We start from the raw sequence: 17,934 nt of genomic DNA, 5'->3' as shown, positions 1-17,934 counted from the left end.
CTCCCCTCCAGTGACTTTGTTTCATCCTCTTTCCTCTTCTTTCCTCCTTCCTGCTGTCCAACCAGCCATTGGCAATAACCGAGCATTCCTGAGGACTTGAATCAGCCTCCACATAGTTGATTTAATCATCCATTTGAAAAAAGCGGAGGAGAAACAAGAGGAGAAAATTGTATACCTAATATGGACAAGTGGATTTGTGTTTCTTGAGTGCTTGTGTTCATTTGTGTCTGTGTGTTTGGGTGTCTGTGTCTCAAGCACATAATGGTCTGTGAGTGTACAGAGGAAAACAGATACTATCAGCAGGAGCAGATAAACCACCTGTGTTTAGGAAGCTGGTTTCCACATGAAAAGACTTTCACTTTGAATCACTTCCCTAGATTAGAAATCTTTAGCTGCTCTACACAAACATCTTATCTTAAAACTAAAGCAAGCAGTATAGTCCACTGGTCCTAAATCGAATCAAAAAGTCACTTTTTCCAACTTTTCTGCTCTGATTGGGTCAGCAAACTTTAGCAACCTCCCCCAATGACAATCAGGCTTTTTAACATGCCAAAGGTTAGATGGAAGGTACTATATTTAAAGGTCCTGTGAGGTACTTTTGGTTTGTGTTAATTTTAGCACTCCCTGTGGACAAAGCTGTACATCTTATCTCATCCTGTTTTTTTTTAAACAAAAAAATCTAGTCCACCTCTTTTGCTATCAGTCAATTGTATCTCTCACTGAGAATCTTTGCTGTGGAAAATCTAAACCTACTTACCTCATTGCAGCAATTTCAATTAATGATAGATAAATATTTAGAAATGATCAATCTGGTTGTTGACACTCTGGTATCCTCTTGTAGGCCATGAAGCGGCATCCATAATTTCAGTCTTTTTTGTAACCAGCTAAAGACTCCACATCGGAGCTTCAAGCAGAAAGCTTGTATTTAAGAAAATTGGGCTGTGGTGTTTGTAAAACGTGAACAGTGGATGGAGGCTCTGCCAAAGGTTACATAATGGGAAATGCAGTCAATTTATTTAAGGGGCTCACCTTACAGTAAATTTTCCCCACACTATACATAGGAGCAAAAGTTATGATATCGCAGATGTGTCAGAGTTTCTGTGAATACTTATCTTCTCTACAAACATCCGTGTCCAATGAGTCCCCGTCTCTTTTCTCTTACAGCCCACCGGGAAAGGACCTCGCCTTCCAGAGGTGTACTGTGTCATCAGCAGACTGGGCTGTTTTGACTTGTTCTCTACAGTGAGTTCAGTCTTGAACACATATACACACACACGCACGCACGCACACACACACACGCACACACACACACAGTTTGATCACAATCTGTGGTGTAGTAGCTTTGGTTAAAATTACTTTCACCACCTGATTATTGCAAAACCTTATTTCAGTCTTCTTCTTTTTTTTTTTTACTTTCCCAGAGTTATTGTTTCCTTTACTTTTGACTCTGTGGTGTTTACACGGAGCAGAGCAGTCACTCTGTTTGACTTTTCAGCCTTATCTGATTCTATATAAATTCAACACAAGGAAGTCCAGAGTGTTCAAACAAAAAGTCTGCTTTATGTCATTCTTAAGAATCTGCAGTATGTATTGTCTGGGCCTGAAGCCTATATGGACGACTATCAAACTGCGATTATTGGCTGTGGAAAAAAACAATAACCTTCTAGCTGTTAAGTTGAGGCTGAATAACAACAGTGCACTGAAGATTATATTTTCTTATTCAGTTTATTAAAAGTGTTAACTAGCTGAGTTTTTATAGTATTGCAGCATGTAATTTTAAGGAACTTGAACAGAAAAATGACTTTAAGCCAGTTGTAGAGCAGCAAACCTGAGAAGAAAATACAAGAAATCAAAGTACTTACAGTAAGTGCTTCTGTTTGATTTTAGAGAGAGTTGTGTGTGTGTGTGAGAGAGAGAGAGAGAGAGAGACAGACAGACAGACAGACAGACAGACAGAGGTGATGTCATATGACCTTGAATAGAAGTGATTCTCCAATCACGTCCCAGAACAGAGGCAGCTTGGACCAAAACAGACCGACAGGCACACTAGATGGAATTTTCCAATCCCACAGGCTTGGAAAAAAATCATTTGATATTTCTAAAAATATAAAAATTAATACTGAGTTCCAGACAAATGCTTCTAGTTAAACACATAATATTATTTTCAGAAGAATTGTCACCTTGGTCAATAACCTCATTAACAGTGACCCTTTTTTCTGTCTTTCTGGGACCCTACACCCCTTCAGCAAAAACACATTTCCAGTCACATGAATGTTTCTGAGGTCATAACACTCTCAAATATGTGAACCTAACACTGCTTTGTCCTTCCATGTTCAGATCCTGGACGAAGTGGAGCGGCGACGAGGCGTCTCAGCAGCCCTAGTTTATCCCTTCATGAGGAGTCTGATGGAGTCGCCCTTCCCTGCACCAGGGAAGATTATCAAAGTGAAGACCTTTCTGCCTGGAGCAGGAAATGAGGTCAGAGCTCATTCAAAAGCAGAACAACTGATTTAAAACTCTTTTATTTTTATTTAGGTAAAATAAAAAATGATATGGGTGTTTAAAAGAAAATTTCTTACTGAATCATTCATTCTGTGATGACTCAAATTTCACATAATATTCTGGTCTCTCAGGTCATCGAGCTGAGGCGACCCACGGACTCCAGACTGGAGCATGTGGACTTTGACAGTCTTTTTAGCTGCCTCGGTGTACGGCAGGTGATACGAGTCTTTGCCTCTCTGTTGCTGGAACGCAGAGTCATCTTTGTGGCTGATAAACTCAGGTGAGACTCAGAGATTGATCCCTCTCTCTGAGAATATAACCTCAAAACTATTATTCAACACAATGGACGCTGCTTAGCTTGCTTTGTTTTCCTGTAGCAGATTTAATTAGGTTATACTTTACCTCCTACAATGCTAGCCTTTGAACATATTTTATAGGTAATTGGCCATTATAGCTATTGTTTTTTAATCAACAGACAGTAGTTCTTTGGAATAGATCATTTCTTACAAATCAGTCCTGATAAAGATTTCCCAGATGTTTTCTCTGGATTTATTGATAAAATCCCACATGGAGTCCTGTAAAACATGAACAAACTGTACAGGACATACATCACCCCGAATCAGCCCCTGTGTCCCTCTGGTTAAGAATAGCTGGAACAATAGGGGTGGGGGGTGGGGGGGCAGAATGACTAATATGATCAATAATTATGGTTGTTTAGAGTTTGAAAAAGGGACAATCTTAAAGTGACAGTTGGCTTATTTTTGACAGAAATATTTGTCTCACTCACAATGAATGGACAATTTTATTGCATATTGTATTTGCTTTTGTATGACCTGTGTGGTTTACTGTGGTTGTTTTATGCTTCTGGGATTGTCTGAAGGCTGCAGGGTGGTGCAGTGGTTAGCGCTGAACCAGCTGGACAGGGGCCTTTCTGTGTGGGGTTTTGTCTGGGCTGGTGATAGCACACACAGACAGCTGATCTACTGGAGGGGATCTAATGGAACTGTTTGGATAATAAAGTATTGATAAGTATTTAAAAAATCAGACATCGTGTCAGTCAGTTAGCAAGTCAGTCAGGCAGGATAATAGCAGAATAAAAGTGGGTCATGCAGTGAGAGTCACAGCCAGAGGAGGACAGGGTGGGGCTGATAAGATTCGAAGACTCTCCAGGGACTCGGTGTCCCAGTCTGTTCTCTTGTAACAGAAAAGAGAGGGATACTTTTAGAGGCGAGGGTGGAGTGGGAGGAGATTTGAGCAGAACAGAAATCTCTCCATGTATCAAAGCCAAGTTTAAACAAACATCAGTGGGGGCAGTGACTGTGAGGAGAAGGAATGTACTTCCTGTGTGCGACTCTGCCCCCTGTGATCTGTGGCTCGACTGTCACCGTTTGACTTATGATGCCACGTTCACTCCCTAAGTATGATCCATGGCACTTTCTGCGTCCCTGGAGAAGACAGCTCAAAGCTGCTCATTACCAGAGGTGATAACATCAAGGAGTTACAGGGTGGGAATCATGAGGAAGTCTAAGATACTATATTACCATGATATATTGGTGTTTGATTACAAGCAATCCATAACCTTTTTCCTGAAGAGATACTCAAACTTCCAGAGGAGAAAAAACGAGGTTCAGTCAAGCTTCATCACTCATTATTAAGTTTACAACAAAGTACATCCATGTGTTTCCCAGAGGATACATCCTTCTAACTTTGGACATCACATTTTCTTTTTCTGCCAACATGATGTTTGTATGTGTGGTTTTGAAAGAACTGTTTCAACGACTATTACTCAATTTTTAGAATAGTTGGTACAGACATTCAAAGTCCCCTCAGGATTAAGTTGAATGACCTTTTCAGTGTTTTTCTAACAACTTCATAAAGTCTAGAGTCTAGTTTATGACCAAATCCCTGGAAACCTCAGCTTTGCTTTCTGTATTCTGCTTATAAGCAATTCTAGCATGCTAACATGCTTCAAATTAAATGGTGAATATGGCAAACAATAAACCTGCTAATGATCAGCATGCATGCATCTTCCATCCAAGCTACAATTCAAATTGACAAATGTTAATCACTGAAGCAGCTCAACGGTTACAATGTCTTCCTGTAGAGGAAGGAAGTTGCATGACTGAAACAACCTTGTAAAGAATATAAAAACATGAGCTATAAATGAGTCTTTAATATTTAATCATTCTGTATAATCTGTTCAAAGGGTTTAATCAGTGGTTTAAACATGTAAGCATGCATGCATATATGCAGAGCTCCTGTGTTTTGGTTTCTTGTGAAACAGTGACAGGGCCACACTGCAGCATTAATGACTCCAATGATAAAAGAGTTGCTCCCTCTGGGGCTCTGGCACATAATCCATTCCCAAAATACCTCAGCAGTAGTAGATGATGTATGTTTTTCCCCTTGAAATGTATATATCCAACAGAAGCAGAAAAAAGGAGGAGAAGTTGGGCACTAGTTCTCGATAGGGTCCTCGATGTCTCGTGTCTTTGATTTCTCTCATTCTCTTAGCTATTGTCATATTACACAGAAACCTTTGTTGTTTTACCAGACAGATGTTTGCCTCTACATCCAAGTCTGCACAGTCAATATCTTTCAAAGTGAATTTCCCCATCCTAAGCCTGTAATAACAAGTTGGACGGCTAATCGGATAAATTCATCATCAACTGTGTCGCTCTGTAATTGCTTAACTCAATTGACCTGCAGATACTGACCGAGTTTTGACAGAGCTGTAGACTTATGTAAACAGCCTCCGTCAGCCCTCAGGCTAAATATGACGACAGTTACCAAATTGTGTTTGCAAGTTTCGATTGATCTCTTGGCATGGCATCGAAGTTCTCCTACAAGTGTTACTTTAGATTTGAATCAAATGACTTTCTCTGGTGTGATTCCATCGTTCAGATGATTGAATCCTACCATCTTCAATGCTTTATTTTGATTTGCCTCCCTCTTAAAGGGAATATAAAATAATAAATGAATGCAGAGATGAACTGTTACAGGAGGTGGAGGCTGCATGTAGATTGAAGTAGCACAAGTAAGAAATCAGATGAAAGATGAGATGTGAATATTTGACAGAAATAGAAGGAATGATTAAGTTAGAGTAACTTAACAATGGCTTCTTGGGTCACGCTGCTTGGAGGCTGCTTGGAGGCTGCTTGAATTTGGCATACAGTAGATGCTCTTACAAGTTTCCCTTAATGCTGTAAAGTTTGGTCCACTTATGTTTCAGTAACAAAACTGGTATTTAAATTATAAAAAGTACATTGAAAGGCTTTCCATTATGTTTAGTTTTTGGTGACATTTTTATTCTTGGAATAATCCAGCTGTCTGGAAGTAAAACATTTTGCAGCTGCAGTATTATGATCAATGTTGGCTGTAACCCTCAGACAGGTAGAGTTATTACCATAGCTGCTGGCATTTTCTAATCAGTGTGGAAGCATGCTCATGTCATTAAGCCCTTTGTCGTTCTCAAACGCTTTCTGTAACGTGGTCTGCATAGCTGGCATGCTGCCAAAACAGCTTTTAACAACTTAACCAGTTCCCATGTGGTGTTTAACTCAGAACTCGATTGGAATCCCCACAATGTAAACATGTGAAATTTGTTCTGTTTTTCAACAAGTTAAGAGACAACTTGGCCTCCTCAGCGACTGACCAGCTGATTTTTACATCAGTGTCAATCTTGTGGATGTTTCGGGCCCACATGTAGAAACATGTAGACGCTCTCGTTCACAAACACCTGCACACACATGTCTGCTTTCCAGACGGCACTGATCAAACTCAGGCGTTTTTGTGGTTTAAATAAGAACTCGTATAGAATTTCTCATCGAGGACCCATTCCTCAGTGCAAAATGGCTCCTGCTGTTGCTGTCTGGGAAGCCTGAGACCTGAGAGATCCTAAAAGACAGGAAGTGAAGGAAAACCATTTGGGGACTAAGGGAGCTCAGAACGTTCTGCTGGAGGATAAAAATAAACCATGTGCAGCCTTTCATAAGGAGTCCTATAGGTCCATGTCTACGCGGTTGCCTCTTTACATCATTTTAGGTGTTGTTTTGAGCTTTGGAAGCGCTTCAACATTGCTTTTACAAAACTTTGCAGCACAGCTGGTGTCTGACAGCTGTGTTCAGTTTGTCTCAGTCTTCTCCTCTTTGTCCTCTGTCTTTGGAATGAGTCTTGCAATGCCATGACTGGTAGACACGTTGCAGTGTGTTTAGTTGATCTGTGAGGCATGCTGTGATGCAGGCTTTTGTCTCCCAACCTCTCTCTGTTTCGGACACAGACATTTTCCCTCCTCCCCCGGGCTTCATGGACTAAGCCTCTGGATCCCATGTTTCCTGGAGTATCTGCCAGTTCAGTTTCGCACACACTAAACCAGGCCTGGCAGAGCTACGAGAGCTAATATGTCAGGATTAGCTCCCAAACCTCAACACATAACTGCTCTGCACAGACCGCACCGGTTATTCTCTCTTTTCCGTTGTGTTGAATTATAAATTAACAGGACTGTTAGGTGTGTAATCATATTAAAATTAGCCAAATGAATCATTGAAGCTTATTCTATGCTTGCATCTTTTCACATTTAGCAGCAAATGTTGAGGTTAAACACTGAAAATGCTCCATCTTCTTTTATCATCTCTGTATGATAAAGTCTAATTTAAAACCAGTCCACACATAGATTGTTGCTTCATAAGAATCAGTGAAAATGTGTGCTGTTCTTTTAGAAGTTATTCAGCCTGAAACATTTGTAAAATCCCATACAAGCCAGTCAAGGAAAAGGCTATGAGATCAAACAAATAGAGCCATGCTGAAACAACTGAGGCTGCACATTACACAGCCATGCTAAGTGGTAAACAACATCATCATGTCAACATCAGCATGCTGACGTGCTCCCATCAGTGTTGAAATGATGGTTCCCATAATTGCCATCTTATTTGAAGTTATAGTCATGCCTACATTTACTTATTAGCAATGAATACTAAGTACATCTAAGGCTAACATGACATATTGTTTTGAGGGTATTTAGGTATTTATAGACCGTTTTTATGACAATCTGTTTGGACCAAAATAATGGAATCGACCAACATCTAATCCCTAGAGATACTCCTTGTGCATACAACAATACATCATAGTTCAAACTGCTAAATTTAAACTTCTATACCCATCTACATACACAGACCCAACGCAATAAAACGTCATCAAATAAAAATAAAATACAAAAAAATGTCCCGTTGCCAATATGTCTTATCAGAGTTTGTCATTCACGATGGTTGTTTTTTATTTCATGTACAGGATTTTTATGATTTTTATATAAGTATTTGACTCATGTATGGTCTGCAGGCTTGGTCTGGATCTAACAGGAATGTCCCTCTTTCTCTCCAGGGTTGAGTGGCAACCTCTGGTAGTGCAGAGTGTTTTCATTGCAAGTTCATCCTCTCCCAGGAGTGTGTGGTTGAGGAGTGAGTGTAATTGATCCTTTTGGTATCAGTGGCGTGAAGGGCCACATGTAGCCTGTGGCAAAGGTTTTTCTGAGATCTGTGCCCCATCTTTCCCTGTTGGAACTCGTCAAACCTCGGGGATGGGATCTGTTAAGAATTATCGAGCCCTCCTCGGGCAAATGGAAATCAGACCAGCCAAAGCAAAGCTGCAAGTGCTTCATGTTATGAGTGAACTGGAAAAGGATTAAAAAGGCTGCGGGTTATTGCAGTTTTTTGGGTTTCTCTTGTGTAATTCTATTTTTCCCTGTCAATGGAACACATTTTAATCTTTGCAGTGCAAGTCATGGAAAGTTAAGATAAAGTGCTTAAAAGCCGAAATGAAGAATGGGGGAACATTTGTCATTGAACTCAGGAACAGGAATAATTATGTCTGTTTTCAGTTTTTCACTCTGAAATGAAGTTAAAGTTTCTTACACTAGAGCTGAAAATAAGTGTGAATGAGAGGTCAAAGCAAAGGGAGTCACTTTTGTTAAGTGTGATGTTCTTTTGAAAGTGTATATATCTCAAGTGGGGTGCGTTTGCATACCATGTTTTATCCCTGGTCTTGTTCTTGATCCTTAATGGTTTAGTCCTCACTTGTGTGTGTGTGGGTTGTGTGTGTGCGTCTCTGTGTGTGCCGGTACAGTTTATTTTCACTCTCTTTGTGTACATGGACTGGACAGTATGTAGAGGACAGAGGGGAGGAGGGTCAGCCACTGTCAACAAGCGACGGATCGTGAGAAAGCATGCTGCTATTTGTGATCCCAGTTTTATACCACAGCTGTCGGACTTAAACCAAACTGGTGCTTTTTTTGGTAGTGCATCAACAAGCCTCCAGCTTAACTATGTGGACATGTCAGAGTGTTGCCACCCATAAAGACAAGATTAATGTCACAATAATGCTTTTAATGGGCTCACACATCCTATCAGTGGCTTGTAGATCATGTGCATAAAGCCAGAGAGAGACAGGAATTTAAGTGAAATCGAAAAAAAAAGTGAACTGTATTGTTCTTAACTGTGCTGTTTATGCTTCATATGAAGTGTGTGTTAAAGGAAAAGGGGATCAACGGTTATTTAACCTGGGTGAAAAGCGTAATGATGGATATATAGCCTACTCTGTGCCCTTCAAGTTTTTACTCATCATACTACGGCGTCAACAGCTAATGTTAGCATTCTGCTGATAGCTAGCTTATAGGCTATAATGCTACTGTTTCCTTGGGCTTGTGTTTTACAATATGGAAATAGTGTCATTTGCCAAAAGTGTGGATCTAATGCATCACATTTTATCGTACAACACTTTAAAGATGTCATGTTATTTATATAGATACTTCCTAGCTGATGGTAATATACGCTAGTTATTAGCCAGCTATAATAACTCAGGCTGTCTATAACTGTTTTTTCTTTTGCCACCCTGAGTGGGCAACAAAAGAAGATGGCTGCCATGTGAATACTTCACTCCCCTTTCAGTGTGAAAAAAAAAAAGATTATCTATTGAAGCATTTGCCTTGTTTTGACTGTGCGACTCAGTTTTATACCAAGCGGTATTGTTTCAATGCTTCTTAATAAAAACATTTTTATCTCATCATCAGTACCCTGTCCAGCTGCATGCATGCAGTGGTGGCACTGCTCTACCCTTTCTCCTGGCAACACACCTTCATCCCTGTGCTACCTGCGTCCATGTTGGATATCGTTTGCTGCCCCACACCCTTCCTGGTGGGGCTTCTGTCCAGCTCTCTGCCCAAACTCAAGGAGCTGCCCGTGGAAGAGGTGAGGACACTGCCTCTGTGTTTTCTCAGACGGTCTACCCCTAAGCGAGCTTTCTTTTCCACTTTTCATATTCAAATCTTTGTCTCCTGCATCATCTTCATGTTCCTGATTTTTCTGTGCCTTTTTTTAATTTTATCTGTTTTTCCCTGAATTGAAGCCGATTTCTTATATGGGGGCATACTAGTGTCATAGCTGGTACATTACAACAACAGAGATTTACAGTAATTCCTTAAAAAAGTGTATTTTTTTGTTGCTGTTCTACCTCTAGTTTGATTATATAAAGGAACTAGCCATGTGAATTCAGACAAAGCCATTCATTTAGATCACACCTATTAGAACTAGAACAGATCAACTCCAAGGTGCATTCATTGTTTTGTTTTCGTTGACCACTTGGGGGCAGTGCAACGAGTTGTGAACATGCAGCATTGACATCAAAACGATGTGAAATGCACGGTTGAGAGATAAGTTAATTTAGATAAACTCTTTAGTCAGTACTGGTAACCCTGCTCATATATCACTAGATCATGTTGATAATCAAGCCGATACATAGTTTATTAAACGACAAGCAAAAAATCCCTTAATCACATTTTATACAATGTACAGATGTTTACATCAGGTAGTTTGAGTAGCTGACCTATGGCCTCTCTTTTATACCAATTTTGGTTCCCATTAAACATTCTGGCAGAAGAAACACAGTGAAGCATTGCCCTTAATTGGTTTTGCAGGTTTTGGTTTTGCATCTGGTTTTCTAATAAAAATTATTTTATCTCAGTGTTACCTCCATCTGAACTGTACTTCTCAGTGAGCTGATTTATGTGAGACAACACACGTGTCAATCATAGTTAAGAAGGAAGTAGCTGTTAACATGCTATCAGCAACATCTGCTGTCTTATTCTACACTTCTCCTGGCTTAAATTGACTCACTCCTTTGTGTTATCAATCTTTATTTTGTGCAGGAGTTTCTTCAAAGATGTTTTTTCAAACAGATTTTGTTTTGCAGAAAAAAAAAAAATTATGTGGAATAAAAAGTTATACCTGTGGAAAATAAAATAATTGTTGATTGTAACGTGCTCTTTTTTACTTCTTTATAGGCTTTAATGGTTGACCTAGGAACTGACAGATTCATCCGACAGGTAAGGGAATAATAAATAAACTGACCAGAAACTTAGACTACTGTATGCAGGGACAACTGGCAATTTCCATTCATTTTCAAATGGTTTTGAGTGTCTTTGAATATGTCCTTTTAGACAAGCGTTGGACCTTTGATGTATTTAAGCCAAGGTATTTGGTGCTCAATAAAAATATTAGTATCACAGCCATTGGAATGCTCAAACATATGAAACATTATCAATGCTATAAAATCAGCAAATGGTCTTAGTAACATTTGTTTGACGGATAAAAAAGTTAATTAAAGTTATCTAATTAAATCTAGCAGACATTAGCCACAGTTACTATTCATTTTAGACCAACTTTGCAAAAAATGTAGCTGAGTACATTTTTCTTGCTTATGAACACAAGTCTTCATTTGCAGGGTGCAGAATGTGTGTTTCCCTCTCTCTTATATTAAACAGGGTTTTAAAACATGCCACTCTGTGTCATAATTTTAGCCTTTGAGCTTTTTTGTTTCACCATTTCACTTGTGACCGCAGTGTTTTCTGTCCTTTACAGATGGACGACGAGGCCTCCCTGTTACCACGGAAACTTCAGGCAGCCCTTGAACAAGCTCTGGAGCAGAGGAATGACATCATCAATCAGGACTCTGACAGCGAGTCAGACGAAGGTGAATAAGTGACGAATCATCTCCCCCCCCCCCCACAGAGACAAAGTTTCCCTTGTTAATTGGAGAAACAGTCTCTGTGACAGAACATGTTCAGTCTGAATCTCTGTGAAACTCGTTTAAGATGACGTTCTCCGTACAGACTACTCATCATGACAGTGAGTCATAAAACATCAGCCTAGGTCAGGTGAGATAATGTGCCATTACTGATAATGAAAGGTACATGCTGTGCTCAGTGGAGGCAAATAGTAATCAAATCTTCTCCCACTTAAGTGTCTCTATATCCCATATGGTCTATCGGTTAGGATTCCTGGTTTTCACCCAGGCGGCCTGGGTTCAACTCTCAGTATGGGAATGAGGATTTTGAGGTGTTTATTCCTGATAAAATGTGGAATTAAAATGTTCCTAAATGTGCTCAAGTGTGTCAGAAATGATCCTAAGAAATGATTCATCTTGAATAGAGCATACAGCCCAGACTTTCTGTCTCTGCTTTCCACATTCTTCTCCAAAATAAAACAGCTCACAGTCTGTGGTCTTACTACATCTGCTGCATGTCAATCACAACCTGTTCCTGCTAATGTACTAACCAAAGCAAGACACTGATGAAGGCCAACCAACATCCTGTTAGACTCAATGGATGTTAAAGTCTGACTTTGACTTATAATACTAGATGCAAAAATGTAGTGCTCTTAAAGTACTATGTCATAGACAGTACCACTGTTTAGACAGTGGGCTTATGGCACCTAGTGTTACTGTTTACAATAAATATTATAAATATTAGAGAAAATAGGCAAACACCAACAAAATATATTCAAAACGACGTTTGAAAGATAAACAAATATAACAGCAATTGAATCCACAGAAATCTCTGTGTGAGGCATGTCCCATGTGGTCTAGCGGTTAGGATTCCTGGTTTTCTCACAGAGGCCGCGTATAGCTGTAGAGGACAAATCCATGAAGCGGAGGCACCTCAGGTTTGAGCAGGTTCAAATCCAGCTCGACCCCAAAAAAAAAATCCAATATTTGGATCAGAATAATTCACTACATTGTACATGAGAAAGTGAAATGCATCCACCTGTTGTTGAACAAATCATGAGGAAAGATAAGATTAGAATAATGTTACTGTTAAATGTTTAATTAAATTTAATAGTTATAATAAACTATGTCTTGTCTATAAACAAATTCTTCATAAAAGACTACACCGAGTGTCTCACATATTTCCCATAAGTAGCTGTTACACTCTAAATAATTGTAAGTAAAAGATAAAATTGTCCCCAAAGACTGCTGCAGTATTACTTATGAAAGGACTATATCAAGTCAAATTTCAGTCAAATAAATCAGTTTGAAAATACCTCAAAACAAGTTAAAGCTAGAAACTGAAATGTTCAGTATTTATGAGTGTTTAAATATCAGTTTAGATCATCAGATTTTCTATTTTGTGTCTCTGGACAACACTTGTTATGAATTGGCCCTTTACAAATACTGATTGATTGATTTCATTTTCACCATAAATAACAAGAAAAGACAGTACGAGAAATACCTTCCAGATATTTTATTTGACACAGTGATAAAAACTAAACTTCATGAAGAAGCAGAAAAAGTTGACACTAACATACTCACTGTGACCACATTAAAAACGTGCTATAAACACCTCGCTAAAGGCAGTCTGACATAAGAAATAACAATTATTATTTTTCACGTGACACAGTCACACTTGACATGCTGATAATTGACCTATCAGGTGGGCTCCTTAGTAATTGTAGCATGCATTCACAGCATTTGACCAATGACATAAAGCCTAAGCTAGCCTCAGGTAACAAATTACTTTAAAACAGGAAAGCATAATGGCTGAGAAAGGAGAGCCGACCAAGGAAAATGTTTGGCTCATTGACTCCTCCTAAGAGGTAGTCACAGCTGGAGGGTGGGAAGCAGTTTGAGGAAGAGTTGTGGCAGGTATGCTGACTGTGCGGCTGCCTCGTGCCGCCTGTCCGGCTGACTATGTGGCCGTCTGTCCTGTTGACTGTGAGGCTGACTGTGTGGCCGCCTGTCCTGTTGACTGTGAGGCTGACTGTGTGGCCGTCTGTCCTGTTGACTGTGAGGCTGACTGTGTGGCCGGCTGTCCTGTTGACTGTGAGGCTGACTGTGTGGCCGCCTGTCCTGTTGACTGTGAGGCTGACTGTGTGGCCGTCTGTCCTGTTGACTGTGAGGCTGACTGTGTGGCCGCCTGTCCTGTTGACTGTGAGGCTGACTGTGTGGCCGTCTGTCCTGTTGACTGTGAGGCTGACTGTGTGGCCGGCTGTCCTGTTGACTGTGAGGCTGGCTGTGTGGCCGGCTGTCCTGTTGACTGTGAGGCTGGCTGTGTGGCCGTCTGTCCTGTTGACTGTGAGGCTGGCTGTGTGGCCGTCTGTCCTGTTGACTGTGAGGCTGACTGTGTGGCCGTCTGTCCTGTTGACTGTGAGGCTGGCTGTGTGGCCGTCTGTCCTGTTGACTGTGAGGCTGGCTGTGTGGCCGTCTGTCCTGTTGACTGTGAGGCTGGCTGTGTGGCCGCCTGTCCTGTTGACTGTGAGGCTGGCTGTGTGGCCGGCTGTCTGGCTGACTGTGCGATTGTCTCTCCGCCCGGTCTCGAACCGGGGACCTTTCGCGCAAGGTCCCCAGTTCGAGACCGGGCGAAAACGTTATTTATTATCCTTCCTGTCACAAACTTAGGTGACTTAATTTTGATGTTAGACGACCTCAACATGTGTACCGTTGTATACCACTTTGACTACAACTTCCTAAGAATTGCAGCAGACAATATTGATTATATGAGTACATACTTAAGTATGATACACATTTTGAGATCTACTTTTGGTACGTTTGCAGTATGCTTGATGCATAATGTACCAAGTTAAGGACTACTATACACGGCTCCGGTATGGGAACTAGAGTTTTGAAATAGTATGTGGAAAGCAGACTGCAGACTACTATTACCCAAAATGAATTATAAAACAGATGTAAAGTTGTAGGTTTTCTTATTCCTAACTAAGAAACAGAAGGAAGTCATGTGATTTTGTTAAGCAGTAACTCTAACTTACTTGAATAATGTGAAAAATTGGACTCAGAGAAATCAAAAACCCATTTTATTATCATTGTGTTTAGGCCTTGCCAACATTAGGCGACCCCTGCATACTTCTGTTGTTGGAATAATCAATATCAGTATTTATTTCAACTCAAATTATTTTCCCTTCAGCTTCAGTTTTCATACAAAGCTGTAAAACTAATGAAGTAATTCTGCTCGTCAATCATAAAGGCCTGTGTTTCCATCAATAAGTACTTTGGGACACTTTGACAAACTCAATTTAAAAAAAGGATGTTATAAAAAGTCGACCACAAAAACCACACAATTATTATTTATTTTTGTGGTTCATTCGATGCTGGAGGATTTGACAATAGCTGTGGGTACATTTTATTACTTAGTTGGCTGTGAATGTTGAGCCAAACCATGTAACCGTCTCTAATGCTCTATTTGTTTTATTTCTGTTTCATGATTATAAATACAAATGTAAGTTATGTTAGTATTGAAGCACTTCCTCCTTTTTCTTCTTTAGAGTATAACTCGTTGAACAGCCTGGTGTCAGAGGCCTTTATCCGCTTCTTCCTGGAAACCATCGGCCATTACTCGCTGTTAATCACTCAGAATGAGCGTGGAGAGCGTGTCTTCCAGAGAGAGGCCTTCCGTAAATCTGTGGCCTCAAAAAGCATCCGTCGTTTCCTGGGCGTCTTTATGGAGTCACAGATGTTTGCAGGGTTCATTCAGGATCGGGAGCTGAGGAAGACCAGGGCTAAAGGTAAAGGAGTCATTTCTTTCCATGAATATTCTCTTTCGTCAAAAGTTTTGATGGGATGCCTGGAAACTTTTCGGTGTGGATTTTCATTCTTGAGTAAGATGAAGGCACTGCAGTAATACTGATCTCTAGTGGCTAAAAGTTACCATTAGCATGTTTTCAGGCCACACCACTGTTCTACTAGGCAGACCAAAGAAACTCAAACTGTTTGGGTCATTAAGAGATTTTTTATATTCTATTTTTTTGTATCTGTTGTGTTTTGTATGTCTACAGGTTTGTTTGAGCAGAGGGTGGATCAGTATCTGGAGGAGCTGCCGGACACAGAGCAGAGTGGGGTCAACAAGTTTCTCAAAGGCCTTGGTGAGTCCTGTAACGATAGACAAGGCTAGACTCTGTTTCAAGGAGTTCAATGAAAATTTGTTTAGTTTGTTTCTGAAAAAAGAGGCATTGCAAATGAATTTAAAAAAACACTGGGGGCTGATGGCCTGGTGGTTAGGTCATGCCCCGTGTACAGAGTCCCTCCAAGTGTGTGTCCCAGGTTCAAGTCCAACCTGAGGCTCCTATTCCCGCATGTCATTCCGTATTCTCTCTTCCTGATTTCCTACTCTATCCACTGTCTTTGCAAATGAAGGCAAAAAGACCCCAAATACATCTTAGAAAACAAAAAAAACACATGAAATGAGAAAAATCTGAACTGACTAAGAGACTACTTTTACTGTTGTCCCTGGCCAAAGGTGTCAAAACGTTTCCTTAACTATAAAAAACCAAACCAAACAAACAAACAAACAAAAAAACAGAGAATGCAAAAATAGAAGCATTGTCAAATCAGGCTGCCTAACAACCTGAAAAGAAAATCTAAATATTTTTTTCTTGAAACTTTGTTGAGATCTCTCACACTACAAGGTAAAGTCAAACATGACTCTGTGGTTACTTGTGATACTTGCCAGATGGAGCTAGACACCAACATTTACGTCTGTCAGTTGCAACTCATCATTTTATTTTTTTTTAGATTTGAACTCATACTTGATAGCAGCCATTAGCATAGAACCGATATCTCTGTAAGTAGGTCATGAAAAGGTCAAAAAATGTATTTCTCCCGGATGTGGGAGCTCCATTTGCAGAAAGATGTATGAGTAGAAACGATTGTATCCGCTGAAGGAGGGATAGACATATGCTTACTCATAATGAAGTATTGTTTAATCTACAAACATGTCTTGTGTGGCCCTTTACATTTTAATAGTTAAAAAAACACTTTAAATTGATATTTTGATTTCCAAGCAGACTGTAGACAGATGAATCAGTGTCATATAAGGGCAAACTCTATCTCAATCTGACTGAGTCCATGTATTCTGTGTGTAAATCGGACTTCAATTGAACGTCTTAGATTAAAATTTGTATTTGACATGATGTCTTCTATTTGTTTTCAGGAAGTAAAATAAAGTTCCTCCACAAAAAGAACTGAATTGAAGTCCTGCAATGCTACAGCAAACTGAAGACCTGATGTCTCATTTCTACATGATGTTGATTCTCACTATTTTGTCGTTGTATTCATGTGTACATATTATTTCACTGTAAGCTGGCTGTGATACTCTTCAGTGTATGTTTATAGTGCCTTATTATGAGATATTGATAGCAGGACGGTACACAGCAAGCAAGCCTCAGAGTAACCACTGATGTCCAGGTGTGACTGTGAAGAGAGTTATGTGAGTGTGTGTGAAGTGACAAGGGCATAGATGTACAGTTCATGTTTTTTTTTGTTGTTGCATTATTTCACCCCAATGTTGTCCTCTGTTTAAGGAGTGTATCCAAAAAACTTTACATGCATCAAGACGATGGAGAGAATGATAGTAACTCTTTGTGGAGTCTTTTTGCAAACTTTTATTAAAAAATGGTAGTTAAAAAAATACAAATGCCTGAGTGTTAATTATTAACTTCACTTATAAAAACGTGAAATATGTTTGTTATAAAATGCAACATTTTGACATAGCTGCTATCACAAATGTCTTTAATTTTTAAGTCACCATTTGTTTCGTATATATATTAATGACAGCTTCCCCCAAAGCTGTGCGTTAAGAGAAGCTGGCAGGATCCCAGAAGGCACAGTTAGTCTAGCACCAGCTACCACATGCTGCTGGTAACCTTATTACGTCTGTACACATCACTCTGGTGCCTGTCACTGCCACGCTGTTATTAGCTCTCCAACCTGAGAGGCTCACTGTGGAGTCAGGCCGCCATATTACTTCTCCTCTGCTGGTGTCTAATAATACAATTAACAGTGACATTTGATGTGAAATAACAGAGTTCTCTGGTCTGGATTAGGCTGAACACATTTTTTATTATTGTTGTAAATGGAAGTGAAGTTTCAGGGTGGTCAAACTTTATTTTCATTTTTTGTATTTTTTTTACTAGTTACTTTTACTCTTCTGCATTAATCTGATGGCTGTTAATATCAAGAAAAAGCACCGAGCATTGTTAGTTACATATAACAATCTAATAATTACAGACTTTTGGGGGGTAAACTTCAATAAGTTCACATGATGAAGAGGAATAATTATTAGTGTGAGTACTGTTACTTGGTTTAATTTCACTGATG

The 17,934-nt window shown here is 39.8% G+C and overlaps 1 protein-coding gene across 2 annotated transcripts in view; it reads left to right on the top strand.

Moving 5' to 3' along the window:
* The window catches only part of dennd2b (DENN domain containing 2B), a 50,893-nt gene extending 33,625 nt beyond the window's left edge, over window positions 1–17,268 (top strand). For both annotated transcript variants that reach the window (XM_020657552.3, XM_020657550.3), the window contains exons 12-20: window positions 1,165–1,242; window positions 2,338–2,478; window positions 2,634–2,782; window positions 9,563–9,740; window positions 10,832–10,873; window positions 11,409–11,520; window positions 15,105–15,344; window positions 15,615–15,701; window positions 16,769–17,268. In XM_020657552.3, coding sequence (XP_020513208.2) covers window positions 1,165–1,242; window positions 2,338–2,478; window positions 2,634–2,782; window positions 9,563–9,740; window positions 10,832–10,873; window positions 11,409–11,520; window positions 15,105–15,344; window positions 15,615–15,701; window positions 16,769–16,803 — 1,062 coding nt within the window. In that variant the 3' untranslated portion in view covers window positions 16,804–17,268. The remainder of the gene's footprint in view (window positions 1–1,164; window positions 1,243–2,337; window positions 2,479–2,633; window positions 2,783–9,562; window positions 9,741–10,831; window positions 10,874–11,408; window positions 11,521–15,104; window positions 15,345–15,614; window positions 15,702–16,768) is intronic.
* The last annotated feature ends 666 nt before the right edge of the window (window positions 17,269–17,934 follow it).

The sequence above is a fragment of the Labrus bergylta genome, chromosome 3 (assembly GCF_963930695.1).
Source record: "Labrus bergylta chromosome 3, fLabBer1.1, whole genome shotgun sequence".
Taxonomy (NCBI): Eukaryota; Metazoa; Chordata; class Actinopteri; order Labriformes; family Labridae; genus Labrus; species Labrus bergylta.
Note: the sequence above shows the minus strand (reverse complement) of the source record. Positions and strands in the feature narration are given on the sequence as shown.